Genomic DNA, 27,751 nt, shown 5'->3' on the forward strand with positions numbered 1-27,751 from the left:
TTTTGCTTAAATAAAAAATAAATTCACGCGATCACCAACCAATCTTTGTCATGAGCTTTTTAACACATTTAAATGTCGCAGTTGGTTCATTTGCAGGTGAATTGTAAAATTGTCCATACAAATAATGTATTCTACTTATCTATGTATTGCGTTGACGACAAATTATTTGATTTCAACTTCGGATTGAATACATACTAACAAATGCATGGTGATAAATTTACATTAACACAATGCTATAATACACGTAAAAACTAAATCTAACATCAAACAAGAAATGATATTACAAATTATTTTGAAAACAATATCACAAACAAGGTACAAAGTTAAAGACTTGCATACCATAAAACTATTCATTTAACACTGCATAAATCTCCTTTGTACAAACATTAATGACATCAAATCACAAACACTTTTAAGTACCAGTCCATATAAAATTCAGACAATGTTCATGGTAGAAGTGATTCATGGTCTACAAAACTCACCAAATAAACAATGTTTTCCGGTCTTCCGATTGTATTTTATTCATGTTACAATAAACTTTTTCTGTATTCGAATCTGTACTTTTGAGAAAAGCACGCAGTCATTTCATACTAAAAACAGCTGAAGAAAACAAGAAAGATAACTCTTTCAAAGTATTAATTACAAGTACAATCTATATAAATTTTATCTCAATAGAAAAATATCCAAATGAAAAACAAAGGCTGGTTATGTGGTCTGTAACTAATTCTGAATAAGAAATAAAAGTGAAATTGGTGGGGTTTTGACATGCATGAATCACCTCCTGTCTGACTTTTTTTTATAAAACTGATCCTTATTTAAATTATTTACTCTTGTTTAAATCTCATTTTGACTTGGTACTGATATGATTAAGACAAGTTATATTTACAAGATGCCAATATGGTGACGACGGAATGCGAAATAGTTTGTGGCATTATTGTTAATGCTTGAACAAGATGCATTATTTTTTTCACTTGAAAATACTAGAAAATAAGAAACGGTTAACTTTTGCATCATGTATTTTGAAAACTTTCTTTCTACAAAGTAAAACATTATGTTATATATGTTGTTAATTCAAAATGTTTAAAATAAATGATCAGTGATCGTTTCCATACAATAAATCAAACCATTTTTTCATCACCGAATGTTCAATGACCGTAAGTTATGACTATAATGATGTAATACGGTAAAGCGGGTAATTTTGCTTGTGCTTAATTTCGCGATTTGCTCCATAAAAAGGGTTACAATTTTTTGTGGTCTTTATTTTAACATATCTGGATTTAAATTTTGCGATCATCACGAATACGGCGAAATTCAGAACCTCGCAAAAATGTACAGTTATACTGTATTTTAACGTTTTGGATGTTTAGTGAAATCGAACACAGAAGATGGGACAAGGAAGATTAGCTACTATTTTGTTTTTGTAAAATCGACCACCGATCTTTCATTTCGAAATAAACAAGAGTTTGATAGACTAGAGGTAAAGACCTGTTTGCATATATTTGAATTTTTACTCAATTATGAAATAATTCTTCAAAATTATCTTATAAAACTAAGCTCTAAGCTACATTATATCTTCAGTCGATTCAAACAATAGTTAAATTGTTTTTTTTTTATTATATCACATTGTATTTGATAAAAATGACCAAGTATTGTTTTTGTAAGGATAACATTAACATTGTCTTCAGTATAAATATTTATATCGTTACATTTATTGAATAACAATTTTTATCTAGTACTCCAAGTTTCATAATTAATATAAGACATTAAACTTTCAGTATGCAAATTCTTTACAAACAGAAAAAAAATTCCCGTTTAACATGCACGTAAGGTGATGGTAACCAACGTGTTTCAGTAGAAACAATGCAATATTGTACAAAAAGATTTGTAGTCCTTCCAAAGTGAACCAGAGAACCAAGAGTAGACGGACAACAATCCAAATAACAACAGGGATAATGCTGGCAAGTCTTTTTTGTAAGTAGCACTCCAGGTAAGAATCATGCAAAATGTAATATGTGGTTGGAAAGCCTCCATATTTTCATTTTTTGATATTTTGTTTAAAATGCATAAGTAAATAGAAATTAACCTATTGCTTTTCATATAATCCATGTTCATTTGAAATATGAATTATAAAGAATGTACCATAGAATTCAATATCAAGAGATATAATTCTGTAAGTGACACTGAAACTATTAAATGTTCAATAATCTCCCAAGAGTAGACAGATTGAAATGAATGATTATACATTTTTTTCATATAGACCCACAAAACAACTTAATGACAAAAATAAAAATATGTAGCCTTTTTTAGATGTATCATCTATTACTGAATTTGCATGATTCTTACAGAGAAGAGTATTACAAAAAAAAGTGCAAAGGCTGGTATAATAATATTAGATCCAAAAGAAACACTACAAATGTACGAATGGAAAGCGCTAGAAGTGTGAAGTATTAAGTTGTACTCCCTAAAACCAAAAAAAAAGAATGTTAGCAATAATGCAATACAGGTGTCGCTTTTCTATTAATCATAAACTTACCTCGTTTACATGCCTCATTTGCATGCACCAAGTTTGCACATGTACGTATATTTCCATGTTTGCTAATTCATACCTTACATACTACCGTATGCAAAATTTAAATGTATATATATGTATATATAAATATACATAAAGAGTTTCTTTGAATTTGTCATGTAAGCAAATTTACTTTGTCGCATAAAAAGTTTCTTTGAATGCACTTACTCCAAAAAAATCAGGAAAACTAAGTTTTGGAGTAAGTGCATTCAAAGAAACTTTTTATGCGACAAAGTAAATTTGCTTACATGACAAATACATATGTATGTAAAGAGGTGCATGTAAATGATGTCATATTATAAACGATTTCATTATATCAAAAGCCACATGGTCGATTTCATTACCAATTTTGATAAATAAACTGCTCGGTAATATCTGAAATAGTTTAGATATGAAAATAATATGATAAAATGAAATAGACTTTTGGCTAGGGTTAGTTTATAAATTTAATGACATAAACCTTTACAAAGCGTATGAATACGCTAGAACTTTAGTTATGAATGTTTTGTGTGACGATGATAAAAAAAATGCATAACGATGGATACCAATGTTATAATTGGTCATAACTTTCCCATTTGCAATGTACAGAGTTCTCTCCTATGCTCAGTGTTCTCGTTAATTTACTTCGTATTTCTTCTTCCTTTAGATCAGCAGTAGATGCCACGTGATTTTGCGAGTTGGTTAAAGCTATAGCTACATTGTTTTCTTCTCGTTCTTCAACGTTCTGAAACAAGAATCAGAATGCAGGTAATATTGTTTATAAAATGTTAAATCGCTAATTACATTAATGATGACCCTTTTATACTAGTACTAAAAGCATTAAATTGCTAGCACAAACTATGGAATGAAATTCGTTTGAAATCATACACGCTAGCATCCATAATTAAATGATAATTAAGTACCATTATGTGTAAGAATCAGGCAGATGGTAGTAAATCATTTTAATGATTTTTTTTATTTTTTATTAGTATATTTCATTCATCTAGAAAACAACTGAAAAATAAAAATACAATTATAGTTTATCCTGAAACGTCTGTGATTCTATTTCTTGACTGCCAATATACAGAAATCGTGCTGAAAAATTGTTCCGCCATTTTTCCAAAGTGCATTTCAGCTAAATTTAACATATCAATTTATTAAAAAGACCAGCTTATCAAACAACTACATGTTTTGTCTTCGAGGTTATAAAGTATAAATATTTAAATAATGCAATAAAATGTGCTTCTTTTCGTCATGTGGCATAACTTATACACATCGTATCTGATTCTTGGACAGAGAAGTATTAAAGTATCTTTGTGGATAGTTAGATAAAATCTAGTAAAAAACTGTTCGCACGTTTTGATTGTGGATAAAAATCGAAAAGACATTAATCATTTGAACATTATTTACATCATGATTTAAGTTTAATACTATATACAATTAACCAGTTTCATAATGAATAGTTGATGCATTAACAAATAATCATCTTTCTACATTCATGCATAGATAATTTTGACCAAATATGTGCAAAACGTGTATAAACATTAATGTATATTTCAATAAAAAGTGCAAAATCACTGCAAAGAGAACGTTTTATAAAATGATAGAAAATGTAAAAATGCTAAAACTAAAAATAAAGCAAATGAAAAAAAAGAAGACAAAATAAAATATATATATATATATATATATATATATATATATGCATATTGATATGTTTAAGCAGTTGTCATTAAATAAAATTGATTAAGTGTAGCCTTTCTTAATTGGCAAATATTGCATAGAAGTTAACACGTGATGAAAAAAATACAAGTGCTTCGGAAATATGTAAGCGGACAATGCATTGGTATGCATATTCAAATTCGTTGTCTTACAATTTATGTGATTTATTGAAATCATTAAGGTAGTCAAATTAGAGAAATAATAAAAACCTCCACACGAACCAATTGACATATAGTTTTTTGCTTTTTTTTTTGCTTTTTTTTTGTTTTTTTTTTGTTTTTTTTTTTGTTTTGTTTTGTTTTTTTTTTAAATAACGATTTGTATAATAAACATGATTTGCCTTTAAATGGCATCATTATGAAAGTAAATAAACGTTAAAAATGTAATGGCGTATACAATTAAGCAATAGATTACAAGTCAACACATAAATCACTCCGCTTACCTTTCTTGTATTTTTCTTTCCATGGGTATAAGGGTTAGAAATGCTATATTCTGTGCTGTACATTCTAAGAGACTTGAATCAGCATTTTAGTTTGATGTTTTAATAATTGTGGTCTCCTAGAGAAAATCAGACGTTCTCTTCACAGGATTTAAGCGAGATTTGAATAAAATAAAAACTACATGCAAAAAAACAGGAAAACGCATTGGGAGTCCTTAAAAAACATCATCACACATAAACATTCATAACTACACCAATAAAAAGTTATCTACATTGCAAAATTGGATTGTACAATCAACGAATACGAAAAATGTCGACAAAAATGTAGAAAATTTCTAAAATTCTAAAAACTCGGTCGAAATCGCACAACAATAGAAAAAAGAAATAGCTAACACCAATATTTATTTTGCTAAACTTCGGTTTTTTATTACCTTTTTCCGCCTTTTTGAAAAATATTTATAATATATATATTCTCCTACAAAAACCAGACCAGCCAAGGCTATACCAGCAAGTAAAACAATAAACATCCCTGAAGCAACTTGTATTTCTATCTCTCTACTCTTGGCACTTTGTCTTGGATCTGGACAATTTGGTCGTCGCCACCATCTGAAATTAAAGGTCATTTTGTTAGGTCAAGGTCATAGATTTGTGCAACATTTTTATTTTTAGCTCTATGGTTCAATCTTTTATTTATTTTTTTTTTATTTCATTTTTTTTTCTTTATTTATTTTTTACCATGAAAGTATTTTTGTGGATTAAAATGTTCTTGTTTGCACTATTTTGATTGAAGTTTGTTTTTATTATTTAAAATTTCGGCTCCTTATTGACTATGGAGTCGCAACATAAAACCGAAATTGAAAAGGACCAATAACTTTCAAAATGTTTAATATTACAATATAGGAAGTTGATCGTTATTTATCAACTTTACACCTTTTGCGTGGAGTCATTATTCTCTTTAATGTAACCATATTAACAGAATAATGATATCAGCATAGAACAGGTGTCTGATTTAGACAGGTTTTCGGATTATCCAGGGTTCAGTTTAGACAGATGTTACTGAATTTGATATGAACTGTCTTTGTAGTTCTAAAACAAGCAAATTACATCAAATTATATCATCTAATAATTTTTAAACTGAAATATATAAAAACTGATTTAAGATGTCAGTTAATAAACGCCTATTAAGTTATACTTACTTTCCTTCCAATCTATATAATATCCCCATGTCATCTAATCTCAATATTGCCTGTGAGATGCTTTCCGTGTAAGGAGAATTTTTCTGTGTTGCAATACCATATCCCTTAAGATCAAAAGGGTTTCCAATTTCTACAAGTTTACAATTGGCCGCTGTTGCATGTCTTACAACTGGTGAGTCCCATAGAAATGCATATGTACTCGTTAAAACTCTATCATACCCGTTTTCAACTCTCCTTACCATCCCTGAAAGTTTCATTTCTGCCCACATTTTTTCATAATATGGGATTTTAGTATGTTTAAAGAAGGTCTCTATTTGGCTCCCATCAACTGTTCCATATTCGTATATATTTTGATCTGCAAGATCTGATGCTGACTCAATTGGTATATGTGCATTAGAAATCGTCAAAAAAGCGGCTAAATTTGCAGTATATATGGATACAACTATCAATGAAAAAAACCACCATACACAACTAATGATTCGACTTGATATTCCCCTTGGAGATACTTGGAGATTGCCTCGAAGCAAAGTTCCCCAAATATACCAAAAGCTTTCACGTATATTATCCATTCTCCTATTTTGGCGATCACAATTCATGCGGCTAGTGAAAAACAATGTTAAAGCGGTAACAATAAATGATATAAATATACAAATCCATACAAATTTGGAAAGAGGAAGTAAAAACTGAAAAGGTGATACACTTCTCTCTGGTTTTCTGACAACTACACTTGTGCCTTTAGTCATATACGGTTTTGTAAAGTCTGCCGCTTCGGACCTTTCGGGTGTTATTTGGAAAGGTGCCAGTGCTATATCTGCCTCCTACAAGCAATTTAAGACAAAACTAATAAAAAAAAAAATCAATATACCATCGTTTGTTGGAGCCGTACATGTTTTTTTATCATTATTTTTCAAATTGTAAAAGCATTTTTGTTCAATATTAAAGGCAATTATACCAAAATAAATGTCACCACATGGCGAGATTGGTGTAAATTAACACTCCAACACTGTTCTGTTATTTTCAGAATAAATCAAGTTTGCATTTGTCACAAAAACAAAAAATAATCAAATAGTAATCAAGGGAACCAAGGTTATAGCGGTAATCAAAAGAATGTAATCCAGGGACAAAGACTAGACATGGAAAACAGACATACAAAATTAGTATCAATATTTATTGTTATAAAGATTACCTTTTCTACCAAAACTTTAATCATCCCCGTCCATCCATGAGGTTTCAAGCTTCCAAACTTATTGTCAGGAACTCTAGTCAAATTGTACTTGAAATTAAGAAGTTTCGCTATTTCGTCTAGTATGCTTATGCAAAATCCTTCTACTTGGCCATTTAAATCTCCAGTAAAATTCGCTATAGGCGTTTTATTTTTCCATTGAACAAACGGTGGTTCCTAAAAGAAAAAAATGTTTATTTAATAGGTACTTGTTCCCTAATAGTGTATATTAGTTAAATAGTTTCCTTGCCAAAAATGGAGAAATTGTTGGCAACACTACAAAGTTGGCTCTGATTTGAGATTAATTGATGAAATTTTATTTCTTGCAGTAAGTGTTTTCATGTGATATGTACAATGCTAATTTATGAAAAGATTTGGTTTTTGATTAAATAGGTTTAAAATAATGCCGTGATCAACGAAAATTATGACTCAATATTCGTTGTATTTGTATTTTCAATGCAAAAGACGTAAAACTCGCGATTGTGTTCCCACGACTGCTTCATTTTTAGCATTCAATGACGTTATTTTTTAAGAATTTTAATTGGATTATTATAGGTTTATTTAACAGTTGCAATTCAATTAAAATACCTGACTTTTATGTGGGGTGATCTTTATTTAACGGTCCTAAATGACCATTCAATGACTCCATAACGCAACAAAAGTACACATTAGTTGAAACCATCATGTTAGTAGTCTTTGTAAGAATGAATCATGCAAATTCCGTAATATAGAATATATCCAAAAAAGGCTACACATTTCTATTTTTGTTACTAAGTGTTTTATAGGCTTATATGATGAAATGTATAATTATTCATTCCAATTTGTCTGTTCTTGGTAGACAATCCACATTGAAAATATAACAGTTTCTATTGTATTTCAGTGTCATTTATAGAGTTAACTCCCTTAATTTGGAATTCTGCAGTGCATTCTATGTAATGTTTATCTCCCAAAAACAAGTATTATATGAAAAACAACGTGTTACTTTCTGTTCACTATTACATTTTAAATACAATATCAAAAATATAAATATATATGCATTCCAACCATGAATAACATTTTTGCATGGAGCAATACTTATTATATTTTTAAAAATACAATGCATGTATTTTTATTTTATCTTGTATCGGCAAATTGAGATTTGTTTGAAATAAATCAACCAACATTCAAATTTAATTCTTTACACAAAAATGTAAGAGAGGCGTAATCAAAATATGAAAAACTGAAGTAAGTTATCAGTTTAATTTGTAGAGTACTATTTGATGTTTGCCTCATAAACAGATGTCATGAATGTCTTAATCATACAGCTGTACATATGCGCCCTGTGATGGAAATTGAGCACGTCGGGTATCAAAAAGGGTACTTTGAAAGTCTCTTACACATGACATCATTTTCTGATCAAAAGATAATTTCACTGAAATTCATTACAACTTTTGCACCTTTTATACACATACCTCTTAATATATATATATATGTCTCAGAATGTGACGATTCTATTCGCTACACTGCTCCATCGGATCATATTGATACAGGAAAGATATGTAAACGTATAGACAGGTCTGAAAAATTCCCAACGATGTTAGAACTGTCAAATTTGCGATGCAAATCTTTGGTCGCTCCCTCCGCGGGACTCGAATTCGTACCGCTGTGTAGTACCATACATCGTGTACTGAGTTACAGCCCAAGATTAATCCTACGAGGAGAAATGACCCGGCCAGCGAAAGCTATATTCTTATATAACCTAGCTGGCCGAGTGGTCTAGGGCGCTGGACTTTGTGCAGGCGGTGCATAGATGTCACAGCGGTACGAGTTCGAGTCCCGCGAAGGGAACGACCAAAAATTTGCATCGCAAATTTGACAGTTCTAACATCGTTGGGAATTTTTCAGACATATATATATATATTTAGCTTTGTGATAATGAAGTATAGCTGATTATCTTAATGCATTGTATCATACTGGTATTAACTGAAAAGCTTTCAAGCAATTGGCCTTAGTTATTCCTCTAAATACCGTCTACTGTTAACATCTATAGGGGTTTCTATTGGAGTTATTCGTCTCTTTCTTATTTCTTCACGTGATACATTAAACTAATCTCAAAAAATCCCAAGAATTAGGATGAAAGTGCCTTTAGTATACGTCCTATAAAAGTTAATTCGTTTCTCCGGCGGATATTGATTTGTAAGTTACAGGCATCTTCGATTGAGGCAATTATTATGGAGAATACATTATGGCTTGACTACTTGTCAACAAGAATGCATCTGAGGCTAGTGATTGGAAATAATTTAATGTACAAGATGTCGAAAGATATTGTATTGTTTCCAGTTTTGTCCTTCCTCATAAAGATTGAGAATCAGCAAGAAGTGATTCTGGAGCAAAATGATCGTGGGTGAATAATGACGGAATTCACTATATTTTATATAAGGACATAAGCTAAAACATAAATTTGTGTGACACATTTTCCTGTGTAACTACAAACTCAATGACCACTTTGCGAATATCTTAACAAAATAATGATCAATTTGACACATTTTCAAGCAAAAATAACATACTGATAGTTTGTGTTTAACTTGTTTTAATTGTTAACACTAATTTGTTGGAGTACATATACGTTCTGTAACAAAAGTTATCATGATCTGTTTTTTTATTACCCTGTATTATTATTATAATACCTTTGTTTTTGTTTTGTTTCCTTTCTTTTTGTTTTGTTACGTTTTGTTAATTTAAGGCTACTATTTGTTTTTTTTTTGGGGGGGGGGGTTTGTTTTTTTTTTTTTTTTTTTTTTAATTTTCAAGTATATTAATAAATTGGATGTATGGAATACGTAGGCACAGCAAATATTAATTTATTAAAAGAGACGGTCATGTGATATATTTCGCCACACGAAATTGTTTGTTGCAGCCATTAGGAGAAAACATTATGTCAAATAAGTCTTCTGATTTTGGATGGGTTTTTTGTTTGTTTTGTTTTGTTGGTTTTTTTTTTTTTTTTTTTTTTTTCTGTTTTTTTTTATTTTTTTTTGTATGTTTGTTTATATTACATCTTTAGTTAGTCATTCAAGAAATGCACAAATTATGTTAGGTTAACAATGTTTTTTTTTTTTTTTTTTTTTTTTGTTTGTTAGATGTAAACCAATTAAAATGACAAACGTTTTGTACATGACACTAATCTATATAAAATAACCCTTATTATGTTTGAAATAGACAATTCTTTGACAAATCGATTGTTATTTTGTTTGACACATGTTTGCTTATACAATATTTGAAAATTGCAAATTAAAAAGTGAATGAAAGCAGTTTTATACCTAATCGAGTTGGCTTCTACTGTAATGAACAATTTCAATGCAATTTTCAAATAAATGAAAATATATACAAACCAAAGTCTAGTTCGTCAATTTTGTCTTAACCGAAATCTTATTTTATAAAGCCACAATTTTATAGGTCCCACAGAAATGTTTACTCAAATTATGTAATTCTGTACTATTTATCTATAATGATAAAGATAACTTGTGAATACAAAAACTTTATTAGGAAAAAATAGACCTGTATTTTCAATTCTAATTTCTAAATTGATTGACTCTTTTCATCGATAATTTTGTGTTATTTGCAAGTTGATTATATTTTTGCAGATCAAAGATCTAAATAACAGCCTAATAAGAGAAAATGAATTTTTCACAATGGTAGGTTCACAATATGATTTATTTTTCTTATATTCAAAAGTATTAGAGCGTTTATTCTGCTCTGATATTAGTATAAAAAGATAGTCGAAGACATTTAAATGAAAGTTGAATTACGTTCCCTTGATTACTCTTTAAAACATAATTCCTGGAAAAAATTTATTATATGTCATACACTCAATAATTTTGTGAAGTACGATTAAATCTGGATAAACAAAAAAAACTTTGCTGACAATTGGAATATATTGAAGACGCATTGTTCTTAATGGAAAGTGATCGCAATTATACATACAATTTTTGTAGTGACTATCAGCGTTTTCCCGCCATAAACGTCATCATTCATTTTCATCATTGTTTGGTACGATTTAGACGGCAGGAGTCGCTCAGTCTGGTTTTGTTTGTTGCTACGCCAGGTCCCTGACTGAAATAAATGACTCTGTAAGACAAAGAGAGAAAAAAAAACAATGTTTAGTATGTATTCAACTTTTTTACAAATACAAAAGACACAAAAGATGCAATTTTAGAACGTTAACCACTTTCCATCAAATTTGATTTGGCAAATACATCTTTGAAAAAAGGATCCCTGAGCGTTAAACGAAATCATTATTTTAAAAATACATGTTGCTCTTTAGAAGTACAGCATTGTTTTTGTTAATCTAATCTGCTCTATTTAAAGTACAATAATGTTTATATACATGTATATTATAAGACACGAACCAATACCAAAGTAAACTTCTGTTGTCGATTTCACAAAGTTCATAAGTCGAAACTAGGTCGTAAGTAATGAAGACATAATTGAAAATAGTAGTGTGACGTCATCACTAACGGCAAATTATACACTTACAATTCTTTTTGTGAAATCAACAACTGCTTGTAAGCAAGGGAATAACATTAGTTAAAACTTAATGAAAAAAGTGTGATTAGAAAAAGTGTTCAATCGCAGGCAAAATGTTATTTTATAAGTAAAATGTATTTATAGCATGCAGAAATTCTGTGTCAAAACTTTAAAACTTATTATACGAAATATTGATGGCAATAAAATTTTATGGTTTCTAAAGAAATGTTATAATACTTCCATGAACTCGTATTTTAGAATTATTCAATTAACTTTCATTTGACATAAAATCTTTTTAATTTCATTGAAATGTGCCTGAAAAAAATCATTAAGACAGTACAAAAGTGTTCAAATAAAAAGCTCTACACCTTTTCATTTTTTTTTTCATATACAATTTCCCTTTTAAGCATCTTGTGAAGCAGGATAGGGGAATACTTACAAGATTCCGATATGAAAAAACGTTTACATATATCATTGTGTGTTGGTGAAATTCAACAAAAAAAAACACCCCATAGTGTTGAATTAATTCATAACAAAGATGAGATATCATAATGTGCAAAAGATATAGGAATAGAATATAAAGTATGGTACATTTCTAAAGAAAAGAAATATTAGTGGTGTATATATGATATATATATATATGTATATATATATAGGGTGCATGTGTATTTTTGTATACTACTACGGCTTCCATTTGACCATTTGACATACTTGCTTTTCCGAAAATGTTACGATCTAAAAGAAAACCAGTAACTTCTTCGAACAACATATCACACCGTTAATGCAAAACTTAAAAGTTGTTAGCTCTGCAGTAATTTTTTGACTGTATTAAACTTCAATATAAAAAAAATCCAAATGCAAAAACAGATAGATATATGTATATATAATCCATCATTCATCATTCAATGAGACCTTTGCTTTAATCATCAAATATCCTATCTGAAGAATGGGATACCAGATTTTATAAATATAGGCACAGAGAATGGATATCATATAAAGATTTGTATGAGTTTTGTATCAAAAGCCTTTGATTATCCTGGGCACAGAAACACAAAAATTAGCTAATCTGTACATGGCAAAACTTATTCAGGGTCGTGTTACTACTGGCAAAAAAGGAGGGAAACATGGTACGTACCGATCCATTTAAAACTGTAGACAGTGTTTTCATTTCGAAATATGATTCTCTTCTATAACCGAGCTTTGTAAACTCTATTTGTCCCGTACATCCATCAATTTTAATCTGAAATTGTTATAAACAAATCATTCTGGTTTATCATGATATGCTGCCTTCCTTCCATTCTAAGTGTCATCTTAATCTTTCATGCGTTATAAAGAGCTATAGACAGACAGACAGACAGACAGATAAAAGGCAATTGTTGTTCTTACAAGGGATATGGACAGACAAACATACATTTGATTCTAATTTATACCCAAACACAAGGATACAATTGATTAGAATCAAACTATTAAGCATCTGTAATGAATAACGGTCTGCATTATTTTTATACGGACTGATACATGGAGTGTTAGCAACAGCCGCTAAACATTCATTAATACTACTAGATGAAAATACGAAAACAATTCATATATATATTGTTGTAAGGCTATAAAGCATAAAAGTTTAATTTCACATGAAGGAAGATTCATCATACAACCAATTTACAAGAGCCTACTGCTGCTAGCTTAACTCCTATGTCATTATGGCATCATTCATCATAATCCAACATGATTTTTCTATCAGGGCATGCTGATCTCTTAGGAACGATCGGTCGAAAAACCATGAACATTAAAGTGAAAACGATATATGAGTTCACTTGTTAAACATATCGATCAGATGTGTTTGTATACCAATATTAGCAAACAAAAATGTTATAGCTTGAATTAAAAACATATAACTCCTTATAGGAAATTCAACCCATTGTTTATGACAACAAAAAATAAACAAGTCTTTCGTATCCCAGGAATAAAATTTACAAACGTTACTGGTGATATGAACAATACGTGTTTGATTATATCAGTCTTGTCACATCAAATGTAATGGCATCCATGCTCACCCTATTTGTAATTGTCAACTCTAACAACTAATACATAGCTACCTCAGCTGAATACATATGACAGCACGATAGAACCGAGTTCTTCTCATTTTTTCTTAAATTATTAAGTTATTAATAGCGATAAATAATTAATGCCAAAATCTTGATTGCTATGATCGCCATTAGAATATACTCATTTTGTTTAACTTTAAAAAAAAAAACTTTATACATTACAAAGTACCTGAACAGGTCCGTGCAACAAAACCTACGATCGGTCATCGATCACCGATCAGTTTCTGATCAGTCATCGATCCGTTAAACGATCCATCAAACGGTCATTGCATCACGTGACCACAGATCGGTCAATCAATTTTGCAGATTTCGTTGTTTTATTTGTCAATTTTACACATATAAACATAATGCAGTAGATTTCAATATCAATTGATACCTTTATGTCACATTTGCTTCATTTGTAAAAGACCATCCGTTATTTTACATAACAAAAACGGCCATAAGATCAGTCACCGGTCATCGGATATCGATCCGTCAAATCATTGCATGGATCGGTTCAGGGACTATAACTTTTCTTTGTTTTCGTATATTATATCTTTTATCTTCAATGATTCCTTCTTACCTTCCGAAGATTTCTTCTCATTTGAACTTTTGTTGAGTTTTTGTTTAGGTCTATTAATCTGTTCAGTACAGCCATGGCATCATAAAACACGGCATCAGAAAGATTGTTTGTTTGTAAGGCACATGTCTTAGGATTTTTCTCCAACACTATGAGCAATGAAGTAAGATTGGCACGGGAATCCTCATATTGTTTTAAGGCAACTTCATCCGCGTCCTGAAATAAATCAATTGTGTATGTGAAGTGACTAAATTTTTACCAATGAAGTTATCTGACATACAATTATAAACTAAACCATATTATAACTATTTGCCTTTTTTTGTATGTTTTGCTCGAGCATTTAGCAAAAATTAAATGCACTAGAAAAAAAAGCGATCACTTTAAAATGTCTTGAATTTATATAACAGGAAATTCAGAATTGATACTTTCTCATCATTTTTTACCTATATGTCAAATTTCTATCATTCATCATCATTTATTCTATTCTTTTTCTGTTTAGGGGAGGGGGTGTGGTTGGGATGGAGAATGTCTTTGTATATAATGGAATGTTAATTATGTACGTCTAAGTTGATAGTTCGTTGATACAGAAACGACCGGTGTTTGTCCGATTTGATTGGTAAGTGACGATTTATGTCGATGGTTTGCTGTTTTTTTTAATTGTCTTTTTTCTCCATTACGGATGTTTTATTTATTGGAAGTTTACAAAAAGTATTCTTTAACTTTATGTTTATCAAAAATAGTAAAATCGATTAGATAGGTGTTGCTTCTTAATAAGATGATTGAGTCAGATGTCTAAAAATAACTTTATGCTTGATTGTTCATTTCGGAATTTTTTGTTTGGTCGTTTGATTTTGTTTTTGTTTCTTGTTTCTTTGTTTTTTGGGGGTTTTTTGTTTTGTTTTTGTTTTTGTTTGTTTTTTTTAGTTTTTTTTTTGCTTTTGTTTGTTAATGTTTTTGTTTTTTTTTGTTTTGTTTTGTTTTTTGTTTTTTGCTTCTGTTAAGTTTTTTCTGTTTTGTCTTGTTTTGTTATTTTTTGCACTCAATTTGGAAATTGCTACGATTTAAATTTAAAAGTTTTGTCATATTCTTGCATTTATAAAACCTAAGGTAATTTAAGAGACAGTTTAAAAAAAACGCGCATAAAACGAATGTCACTTTTACTTTAAATCACTACCAATGGGTTATAAAGACCATTTTCTGTTTAGACAGGTTATTGGCTGATAATGGTGGCCGCTAATACAGGATTTACTGCATATCCATAGTAGCAGGTAGAATATACCAAACATACTACATAGAAATATGTTTCCTATCACAATATTTTTTCTAAAGTGTTCCTACAATATCCAATTCTAATTTTCCTCTACTTCACCGAATTAGTTAGAATGAACGGTGCTTCACTCCTTTGCTTTTCTTCACCATAAATCTATTACTTAGAAATTGATAATTTACATTCAAAAAGAAATACTAAAAGGAATTTTCTCTATATTGATTATCTGTCACAAACATTCCTAATAGCAATTCTACAAATGAAATTACCAAACAAAAAGAAAATACATCAGCAAAAATGTTGTTTGAGATACCCAAGTTGGCAAGCTTTATTTATAGGTTCAAATTAACATGCTCCTCATTTCCGGCCAAGCTTTATCAGAATGGAATACAAAACAAGCACAGTATAGATATAGTTTCCTCCTGAGCATAAAATATGTCTATAGTGTTTCTTAGTGGAAAATTGTCGCAGATATTGTTTGAGTGTAAGTTCCTGTAATAATCAGGCATTGGGTGAAACATGGTATGAAAAAAACTAACATTTTGAAAGTTTAATTTGACTATTTGCACCATCAGAGGCAAGGAAAAAGACAAGATTTCCCATATCATTTTGGTAGATTGAATTATCATTTCATTGAAATGTACTGAAAATGAACATTTCAAGGGCAGATAACTATGTCATAATCCTATTTTTTGCTATATTCAATTGACAAAGTTCTAAGAAAATCCAGTGGTCCAAAGATTCTAATAAATACTTAAACCTAAAAAAATGTTGTTTACTATAAAGGAACAGACAGTGATTGGTTGACCAATGAAGAATACATAAAAAGATTACATGTATAAGAAGCCGAAAAAATACAATTAGCATTCATATTTTGTTTCGTTTGGTGAACATTAAAATTTAGTAACGAGTCGGTTCAGAATTAACACCGATCATATTATGAACGTCCGAGCAGCAATATTTCAGCTATATTCAGACGATGAACATGAAATTGATGATAAAATGAACATGAAATAATGATGAATTAAAAAAGGGATGGGACACAAGGACAATGGGGTCGACAAATTTTGATTACCACTGGAAATAGGGAGAGATGGGTAGGGTCGGGTAATTTAGCCTCCTGTGGCGGAGCCCTATGGTTCCTACTCCGGGAGAATACCACAGTAGGGTTCTTTAACGTGCGAGAAACGTGGCGTGGCATCTTTCCCGACACGGTGCACCACTATGGTTTGCGGTCAGGTTTTCCGTATTATAGCCTGACAACCCCAGCATGTAACACGCCACGGGTACCCCATTCCACCACCTGGGGCACACATCCCAGCTGTTCTGTGGGCAGAGCGCCCTAGCCCCCGGCTAGGGTTCTGAGCACTATTTAGTCGCCTTTTACGACAAGCTTAGAGCTGCTGCATGCCAATTCTTTTCACACCCGGACCTGCACGGGGACCGATCATATTAAAATATGCGAATTTATCTTAGAAATCCGATGTTAGGAAGTGGAAATGAGACTTGTGTACATACAAATTATCTCGGAACAAATGTAAAATTCCTATCACAATTGGGTCAAAGCTAAAGTACATCAAAGATTTATCACAGTGTAGGAGTCAACCAGGCTCTCATATTTCAAAAGGTAAACAAAACTAAGAAGTTTACTTATACAAAAGAGATACCTGATATAACAACCTACGAACTTCCCTACATCTTTGTTAAAAAAATTAAATTTACGGTTTTCTTGTTTGAACAAATGTCTGCTAGATATTTACAATGTTTGAGTTCAAATTATGACTTTCCGTTGAATTAAACACCCAAAGGGTCTATTTCTTATTGATTATATGTCACTGTCAGTAAGAGTTGGATTAGACAATGAGATAACAAAAGACCAAGAAGGATGTTCTGACACTATCTGTTTGTTAGACAAATTACTTCTACTTCTTTATATTAGTAAGGTTAGTAAAAAATGAGCGGACTGCTAAATTGACATTTACAGTTGTGCAAAACATTTATTTACAGCCAAATTTCATTTGTAGCGTTCCTTCCAAAAAATGAGTGGATTGCTAAATTGTCATTTTCAGTTGCGCAAAATATATTCATTCAACCGTAAACTTAATTTGCAGCGTTCCAAAGATATTAGCGAATTTCTAAATTGACATTTGCAGTTTAAAATAAATTGTGACTCACCGCAAAATTTGTATTCTTCGCTCATTTACCAGCAAGTCGAAGTCTATATTTTATAACCATTATCTACATGCATTCAACCTAACATCACTAATGGTCGGATTTCAGTCTGACATTAAGTGATCTGCTGTGCAAATGTGAATTTTATTAGAGGGAAAACTTGTCTTTCAAATGAATCGTACGAAGTCTACTATGATATAGGGCAGCACCCATATTCAGATAAGTAAAATATATTATTAAGATTATTCCAGCTCTCTCAGTTTAATCTTGCATCACATTGTGTCACAGTCAGTTAAAGTAGGATACAAAATGAGATAACAAAAAAGAACGATGTGCTGACTTTCCGTATCTTGGACAATTTATACCTACTTCATTAGTTTATAAAGCTGTAATGAGCATATTCCAGGCATATCGACAAGATAACGAAACAAAGACACAAAAGCAAAGAAGACATAATAAAAAAAAAACGCTAACAGAAAACTAAAGAAATTGACAAATCCCATTCCATAAAACAATTTAGAGCATGGACCACACCTGAACCTGTTGGATTAGCATCCTATGCTTTTCTAGAAAGTCGGAACAAATAAAGCATGGTAAACAAATCTATTCTGCAGATTGATACATCGTAATGATGCACGATGTCAAGATGACAAACATTACACTTTAGTGAATACTTCAATCTTGTAGCAACTCACCCCTGTTCCAGAAAAGCTAAGTGTAGGAAGTCTGAAGTATAGAAAGTCTGCGTAGAAATGTCAAGCTCTAACCTATGAGTTGTGATGTGAAACTCAATACGTAGGTACTGAAGGGATGTTGCCACAGGTGAAAGGAAAATTGATCATACCGAATACAAAGTCATCGCTTTTGTCGTATAGATTTATCAATAGTTTTCCTCTGTTATAATCGATCTCTAGGATCTCAAGATATGAGGCTGACTCTCGATAGTGTCTGGAATGTTTTTGTGCCACATTCTTTGATGTAATGCATGAAATCCCAGAAACTATGACTGTTTAACGCCAATAAGTATTCAAAAGTTCTGGACAAACAATAAAATAAAAATTAAAGTCAGCAAACAGTGTAGGAATAGATCAGAAAGTGGAGGAGCACAGTTTGTTTCCATTGGTATACAGACCGTTAAAAAATTGGAAGTTGTCATTCACATGAAAATTTGCATTACACATTTTGTTTTCATTTTGGAAAATTTTTCAATTTGTTGGAAACTTTTTTTGTGAATTAGATTGTGTTTTTATCGTGCTTACCATTTCATGAATGATGCAAAAGAGTTATAATTCAATAACTTTCAAAGGCTTGTGTTATAAAACATTATATTTGCATATTTTGATTTCAACTGAAATGTTGGGATAACATATCCTTCTGATATCAAATATAAATATGGAAAGTCACATTCTTTTAATTTAATTTCACTTCATTGAAATAATTATCTGACCGTAATTGATAAAGGTTCAACTAATTAATCCATGTAATTACAGTGACGTTTTTTTTTAAGTACACATAAAAGTCCAGTATTTGAATCGAATCTCATGGTGGCTCAAACAAATATATATTTAGATAAAAATAGCAGTCAAACACTCTTCTGAGACACTTATTCAAGAAGACCAATGTGTCATTATAATCGTCGCTCATTTCTATTTCACAACGCCAGATTTTTTCCAATGGAGTTTTTGATTGATGAGCTATGATCCTGTCATTGGCATCTTATTCTTAACAAATCACTTTCAGCATGGCAAAAATCGCCTCATGACCTTTTTGCCTTGTGAGAAACGACATTTTGCAGACGACCTTGACACCTTTCATAGCAAATATTGAAATAACTAAATTGATCTTCTATAGTGATTATTTGAACTGTCCGAAAACATAGAATCATAATGCGTTGAATTAAAAGAAAAAAATTGAAAAATAAAAATGAAGACTAGATAATACCAATTTAAGTATTATTCCTATCACCATCAAAATATTGGTGTTCATTTCCACATGAATATATATATATATCATTGTTCTTTTAAACCAGAAAATTGCGTTATTTCAGTATTCTTTGTCAATGTTAAAATTATTAGTGGTGTGGGTTTTCTTCATTCACTGTCTTTTTAGTGTTCAGGGATGTCCCGTCTTTTGAAGGACTTGTCTTACCCGGACTATATCATTGATTTTTCACCGGCATTTGCAGTATCACACAATTCGAAATCACTTAAACTCTACTCAAGGTGTTATTCTTAGTAATTATTATGATAGCTACAACAATGAAGCTACATTAACATAGTTTTTCTACCCCGGACTTGACTTTTTATGAGCAACTCGGCGGGTGTTTCTAGAAAAGCAGAGGACGCTTACCCTAGCGGTGTACCTGGTCCATGCTCCCAGTTTTTAGTGGAGTTCGAGTTGCTCATTTGCTTTTGTTACTTTGTATGTATGATTTTAGTTACTTTATGTTCTTTGTTGTGTATGTCTGTTTTCCATGTCTGGTCTTTGTCTCTGGATTGCATTCTTTTGATTACCGATATAACCTTGGTTCCCTTGATTATACTGTGTGTGACATTATAGAAATTTCAAATAAAAGCTTAATTATATCACATTACAATAAACATTTAATTTTCAAAACAAATGGACCAATGTATGAATGAAATTCCCCATAATAAAATTGAAATATTAGTAACACAGTTCAATAAATATATAATTAAGCAGAATTTATAGGGAAATTTCCGTAATTGATAATAATAACATTTTATACACAAAGAATTTAAAAGGTTTACATATTTGTAAGATATGATATCATATATGTTAAACTATAGGTTATGAAAATACATTTGTTTTATGTTTGATTCATAAACTTACAATGTTTTACCATTACATTTATCACTGCAACTAGAGTGAATCGACGCGCTTATCCTTAATTTTTCTGCGTTAAATGAACACTTAACACATCCCTGAGTGTGTAACAAAATAAACAATGAAGGGGAAAATGACCATAAATGGATTAATAAACACTCAATCATCTAGAAACTTATAATGACATGACCATTTAGGTGGCAGTTAAAGCATATAGAACTCTCAGAAGCAGCAATTTTACCAATTGATTTTCTAAGCAGCGTTCAGTTGTTGGTCATTAATATCTTGGTGCACGCAACAGGCAATCGAGTGTTTCAGTCTACTTTTTCTAAGTAAACACAATTAATTATCCAGCTGGATGTACAACAGATCAAATAAAAAAACCAAATCAATCAGCATAAAAAGCAATCATTTGGGTATATAAAAATGTCCGTTAATGCCATCTAGATATCTCTATTTACACTCTACGAAATACTTTTTTCTATTAATCAGAATTTTATTTTTATCTATTATTTTATGCAACGGGCTGTTGAGTTCATAAAAATATATTTCATTCCATGGTAAGTTAATTGTCTGCCTTAACCAGATTCATTATAGGCCGTCCTATTACAGCGGACCTCAAACCTATCGTTGCCAATGCTCCTACATTTAATCATTATCCAATTGTTCACAGTTAATAAACCATGACTTGTTATAATATCATTGCGGTTTTTGTTTTATCGATAGGAGGTCAGTTCACAGTATAATCATTGTAAATAGCTTTTCCTAATTATTTGTACATCCATCAAAAAGCATTTTATCTCTGCTTGATACAAAAAGAAATATTGCTCAGAATAATAGAGTATAAGTTATATTATAAACCCAGGATGATGTTCACAATACAATGAAAATTACAAAACAAAAGTAATTAATGATAAAGAGGAAACTCACCAAATTCACAACTAACCAAGCATTTGGACGGGATAACAAATTCAGGTATAAAGCCTACAATCAAAAATAATAGTAGAGTCATTTATAAACAAGAAAAACTTCTAATTCAATATATACTGAAGATATCGTATGTTTTGGTCACCACTGCATGCATTATAGGATGAAAAACTGTTTTTCCCGAATTTATCGATATGTAAAATCTAACCATTCAGTAACAAAACAAATAAGTCCATATGCAAGGTTAGTGTGTAAATGGTCCGATTTTACACGTCCATAAATTCTTGAAAATAAAGTAATTAATCCTCATAGTTCCAATACCTAACTATCTGAAATTTATAAGTTTTTACTTATAGTGTCTAATTCAGGGAAATCGAAACCCGAAATTGACATTGCAAATGGCGGTATTCAATCGACTATTGATATGGTTGTCCATTTCAATATTCAAAATGTTTACGGGCTACCGATAATTTTTTCTTCAAAACATTGTTGAATAGAATAGAGCAGATAATACTGTTTTAAGCCTCTATACGGCTCCGTCTTTTGTCGAAGCGATGCTTGACATGTTATATGCGATATGTACATTGAATTTACACTGTTGTAAAAACTGTCATCCCTGAGGACGTTAAAGGTGAACAACCAATCATAATGCATGAAAAAGGCATACGATAATTAGAATTGGAATTATTAATATCTATTTGCAGACACTTGTTTACTTAAAACGTCCATTTTGGAAGTGTGGTCATTATTTCAATACTATTGCTTAAAACATAGCAATAAGTATTGTAAAGCATTTATCTCTTTCCATTAAACAGAACTCGAACATATTGTGTGTCCGATTTGCTAGCTCGATTTGCTAGGGTTTGTACCGGATCTGGAATGTTTTTTTTTTTTTAAATATCACGTGATTATATTTAAGTACAACGACAAATCAACAAAATGTATACTATCACAAAAATGTCTTTATAGAAATGTAAATTAACAAAAACCACTTCAATTCACATAATATATCATGGTGTTTCACACTTGTATTGCACACTTCAATTCGCGTCAAAGTGGTAGTTTGCTTTAGTAGGGATCTCTAAATCACCCCAACTTGCATTACAAGTAGTTGTTATTAATATGCTATTATGCACAGCGATAAAACTATTCCACTGTTACATGTGAATATCGACTTACGTGTACTGTTTTGCAATGTAATCATAAAGAGCGACATAAATTTAAGGTATGAACATAACCTGTGCAAAAATTAACCGGGTCAAGTAGAACTGAAGAGTTACTTGTAAATAGATAAGAGATTATTTGAATGTATACTTAGGTATAACTCGCCAACTATGCTATGAAAACGGTGCAATTCGTTATAATATACTTAAGACTAATTAAATTACTGGAACTAATAATAGAGGTAAATACTACTAGTTGTATAAAATGATTCACACCAAAAGTAAGTTCATACAATCTTAGCCAGCAAAAAAACTGAAAACAGTATATCAGTACTACATCTACAACATATCCATGAAGAAACCAGATCCTCTAATATGGGCGGGTCAAAAAAATTATCAAAGCAGTTTTATATTTTTTGTAATTCTTTTTATTTGGTCCAATTAAATGTAAAGCTCAAAATAATGACAGAAAGAACATGGATTTATTTATTTTTTCTTTATCGACCTTGGATGGCTTGGATAATATTCAAATAGCATTCATAGCAAATCAGCCACGTTATAAACAAATCAAAGAGGTATTTCCACTATGTTAAAGGCTATTTTGTGCTTTTTGATGTAATTTATTACTTTTGCCGTTTCCCGTAAAAATAGACCAAACATCAGTATGTATTCTCTAAAGACTGAAAACGTTTTTTGGTAGTAAAATTTAGAATGTGCAACCCAGTGCCTGGGGCTTCAATGGACACCTTTTTAATACAACAAAATTAAAATTTGTTTTTGCCTACGTTGTTGGTCTCTCCCATTCCTAGTTTAAAGGTAGATAACTCCAACAAAAGTCAGTTGATCATAATGTCTTGGTAATATGCATAATGTCCAAACTGAAAACAAAGTTTTATGACATTTGGTGCAGTAGTTTTTGAGGAGTTGTGCTTACAAAGGTGACAGACGGACGGACAAATGGACAAAACAGACAGGAAAAATGCCTCTCCACTTTAAACTTACCTGAGTTAACACTGTAGCAGCATTTGTAGATGAACACAATAAAAGATAATTTTCAAAATAATTATCACGAAGAGCCTTTAAGATGTTTCTTACATCATCACGTGTAGAATTATTGTCTATATTGTACGTTTTTATATGAGATGTATCCTTGTCAAGTAAATTTGAAATCACGTATGATACTGAAATGGAAATAAGAAACAAGATTAAACAGAACGATAAATATCAAGTAAGTTTAGTATAATTTGCCTATAAATTGAGGTAGATATATAATATATTAAATAAAAAAGTATGAGGCTGTATATAAAATTTTTAAAGGTGTCCACTTTGTCTTTCTGCTTATTCAATATATATTTGCGGTACGTACGTTTGTGTCTCTAATTGTTTTATTTGATTAAAATAATTATATTTCGTTGCATGGTTATGCACCAACATAACTCTTTTGTTGACACTGTCATTAAGACATCCTTATGGTTAAACAAAGTCTGTTACAATATGGACTCAGAACTTTGCTGATTTAACAACCATTACATATTCTATGTTGGGAAGAGTAATCAAGGGAACCAATATTTTAGCGGAAATCAAAAGAATGTAATCCAGGGACAAAGACCAGACATGATGGAAAACAGACACACACAACAAAGAACATAAAATAAACAAAATAATACACACAAAGTAACAAAAGTAAAGGAGATTGATTGAATGATTGTTGGGGTTTAACGCCCGAGCAGCAATATTTCAGCTATATTCAGGCGATGAACATGAAATGGATGATAAAATGAACATGAAATTATGATGATGATGAAATGAAAAAAGGACGATAGGGTCGATAATTCTGATTGCCACACAAAAAAGGGAGGGATTGGGTTGGGTCGAGCAAATTAGCCTCCTTATGGCGGAGCGCAAAGGTTCCACTCCTTTCGAATACCACAGCAGGGTGTTTGAACGTGCGTAACGTGGCATCTTTCCCAACACGATGCACCACTATGGTTTGCGGTCAGGTTTTCCGTATTATAGCCTGACAACCCCAGGATGTAACAGGCCAGGAGTACCCCATTCCACCACCTTAGGCACACATCCCAGTTGCTCTCTGGGCAGAGCGCCTAGCCCCCAGCTAGGTTTCTGAGCACTATTCAGTAGCCTTTTACGACAAGCACATCCTGCTGCATGCCTATTCTTTTGACAGACCAGCACGGGGCCAAAGTAAATGAGCAATTTAAAAACTGTGAGCATGGACCAGGTGTACCGGTAGGGTAAGCGTTGAAAGATTGTATCTTGATTGGTGTTTAGAATTTTCTAACCATCATTTTGTCAGTGTCATACTGATGAGGTACCGTGTAAGAAAAATATCAGAACGATAAGTTTTTATGTCGAAAACTACATGATAATACATGTACATGCTATCCTTTTTATTGAATTTTTTTCCTAAAATAGATAATATACTTGGACAGGTCCTAACAACTGACGTTAGAGTAATTCGGATGTACATTGGATACAAGCCATTTTAATCACTTTATTATTTTTTTTTCCAATATGTCCAGAATGACGTCAAAGAATAATCATTAAAACAGCTTATGACTTGTTTCATAGTTTATTATGTAATATATTCATTCACATAATTGTTCATTATTGCCTTTCACTATTTTTGGAATCTTGAATAAATATGAGCAACTCTATTATTTATGGTTTGTAATGTTATTTGCATCCATGCAGTCAAACATTTATCTTAAGGGGGTAGACGCAAGGTAATTGACATAACCTTTGGAATCAGTGATATGTTTGTATCATATTCAATTTCACCGAGGCCTACCAAGCTTTCATTTGAAACAGGATAATATCAATCTAAGTGTTGTATGCTTACATGAGATTGAAGTAAAATGTTGAATACAAACATTCCAATGATCTGCAAGGGTTATGTCTTTTACCCTAGGTCTACTTCCTTAAGGACCACATGTATTCAATGAGAACCTGTCTAAAGAAACGAGGAAGATCACTTAAGACGGGTTTCACTATAATGTGTTCCCCAGGAAATGTTTGTTAGTTTGTTTGTTTTTTTTTTTTTTTTTTTTTTTTTTTTTTTTGGTTTTGTTTCTTTTTGTATCCTACATTTTAACACTATACAGTACTCTTACCTTGTGGGTTGTCATACAGAATTCCCAACTTATTCCATTTTAGATATCTGAGCATATCATCTACAGCGAGGCTATAGACTGTAATATCTGGAAGCATTCGGATTATAAATGAAGATTTTGGCCAGTGAAATGGGACCATGGAAGTCACAAGATAAGGGATTCTTGCACTCTCACAACCAAATGCAAATGTTTCACTAAATGGACCTATTAATGCTGATATCCTAGTTGCATTAATCTGATTAAAAGCTGCAAGAAAAACGAATTAAACGTCTGTAAAAAATAACAAAAACTGAAAACTGAAAAAAACTGAACATCTAGTTACTTTAATTTTTATAGCAGAGATATTTTTGCTATTTTTTACCATACAAGCAAGCGGTCATTATAATTTTCTGACATTGAGTGAAAACTGTTTGACAAACGATCTTTAATAAAGGAAATCTTGGAATTGAGGAAAATGCAAACATATGGATTGAACATTTTCAGTTGATAGTAAGCTGTTAGCATATATTATGATTGTTTGTTTTTTTTTTAATCCTTATTCAAATGTCTGAATAATGTATGTTATCAATTTTAGTTTTATTTGTATATTCTTTGGAAAACACTTGTCATTTTCTTTTCCATCTGGTCATACAACTCTGCCTTTTATTTTTATATTATTCAGTGATTTAGTTCCAGATGTAACATGCTTTCTGATAAGATAAAAAATGTTTGTCTTTCATCTTATAGACCAAATTTTGTTTTTTGACTGTGACTTCATCAACCTTTTTCGATGATTAACTCGTTAAATTTTGATGCTAAAATAAATTATAAGGAATGAATGTTATATTTTTTCCAACTTTGTGTAATATCCCAAATGCCCGTGGTGCACACTTAACACTAACTTGCTACGCCACGTGAACCAGGTTATTTCTTCATAGACCAAAAATATAACAGTCATTCCTTAAAGACCGGAATCGTTATGTTTTGTTTTTTTTTTTTTCAATCAAAGAATTGTGTGTCTGCTATTTTCCCGTTTCAAAAGGAGGGTTACCCAATCAGTGAACATTTGAACTACTTTTTAATGTACTTCTTATTCTTTCCGACGCCTATTCTGTTAAATAATCTCGATTATTTTTAAGTACCAAATGGCAAATTTTACAAACACTTTGATGATTATTTCTAGAAGTTATCAGGTATAAATATTTGGTTAATGCAATAAAATCTCTGCGTTTCCACACCTTCTACACATTTGCCCGATTCTTAGACGAGAAAGAAACTATTATGTATACACTTTCATTCTGTCTGGTCAGTACTTGTTACTTTTTCTCATTTCTATTCTAATACACCACACAGGGATATCAAATAACAGCATTATCATGATGACATTTTCTTATCTATCTCAGGGGAATACTATTATTTTACATAAGATTCCAAAATACATTAGTTACGTAAGAACAAACGTGTGTGTGTTTAAAATATTATTCGAAAAAATTCTTAAACGAAGAGAAACCATCAAAGTGATGGATATATTTTGACTTATATTTGGAAGGTAATTGCGGTTCTGTTCCTTTTTGTCTTCGTTTGTTCATTTTATCATTGCAATAGAAGAGGTTGCACTAAAAACATGTAAAAATAACAATAAATTATGAAAATCAAAGTTAGGAGGTTAACTACTACTTAGATGGGGATAGGGATACCGGGGTAAAGGGTACGGAGATCAGTGGTTGAAGGGGTGGGAACGTTGGTCGCGATGAAGCAAGGAACGGGGAGTGAAAAACATGGGAAGCGGGGATAATATTCAGAAAGAATAATCGGGGGTAAATGAAAGAAGTCGGGAATCGGTGGTCAGGAGGGAAGGAGGCGGTGGCCTAGGGGGAGGAAAGTGGGGACGAAGTACCGCATGACCATCCAATCAACACTGCTACGCGATATTGCTGTAAATTTCTGCGTTCGTTGTAAAGTCGTTATCAAGTT

General features: G+C 31.4%; 1 protein-coding gene across 2 annotated transcripts in view; it reads right to left on the reverse strand.

Moving 5' to 3' along the window:
- Positions 1–2,779: 2,779 nt before the first annotated feature.
- LOC148604985 (glutamate receptor ionotropic, kainate 3-like) overlaps positions 2,780–27,751 on the reverse strand; it is a 58,529-nt gene continuing 33,557 nt past the window's right edge. Inside the window, exons 3-13 of one of the 2 annotated variants that reach the window (XM_088550810.1) lie at positions 25,799–26,044; positions 23,670–23,848; positions 21,508–21,561; positions 14,298–14,510; positions 12,766–12,870; positions 12,342–12,365; positions 11,088–11,231; positions 7,089–7,301; positions 5,903–6,720; positions 5,138–5,312; positions 2,780–3,293 (exon numbers count right to left, since the gene is read on the reverse strand). In XM_088550810.1, coding sequence (XP_088406936.1) covers positions 3,120–3,293; positions 5,138–5,312; positions 5,903–6,720; positions 7,089–7,301; positions 11,088–11,231; positions 12,342–12,365; positions 12,766–12,870; positions 14,298–14,510; positions 21,508–21,561; positions 23,670–23,848; positions 25,799–26,044 — 2,345 coding nt within the window. In that variant the 3' untranslated portion in view covers positions 2,780–3,119. The remainder of the gene's footprint in view (positions 3,294–5,137; positions 5,313–5,902; positions 6,721–7,088; positions 7,302–11,087; positions 11,232–12,341; positions 12,366–12,765; positions 12,871–14,297; positions 14,511–21,507; positions 21,562–23,669; positions 23,849–25,798; positions 26,045–27,751) is intronic. The other variant, XM_088550811.1, reaches the window with a different exon arrangement.

This window comes from Perna viridis, chromosome 10 (genome assembly GCF_037379345.1).
Source record: "Perna viridis isolate PV_CMFRI_1.1 ecotype Kerala chromosome 10, ASM3737934v1, whole genome shotgun sequence".
In the NCBI taxonomy this organism is placed as follows: Eukaryota; Metazoa; Mollusca; class Bivalvia; order Mytilida; family Mytilidae; genus Perna; species Perna viridis.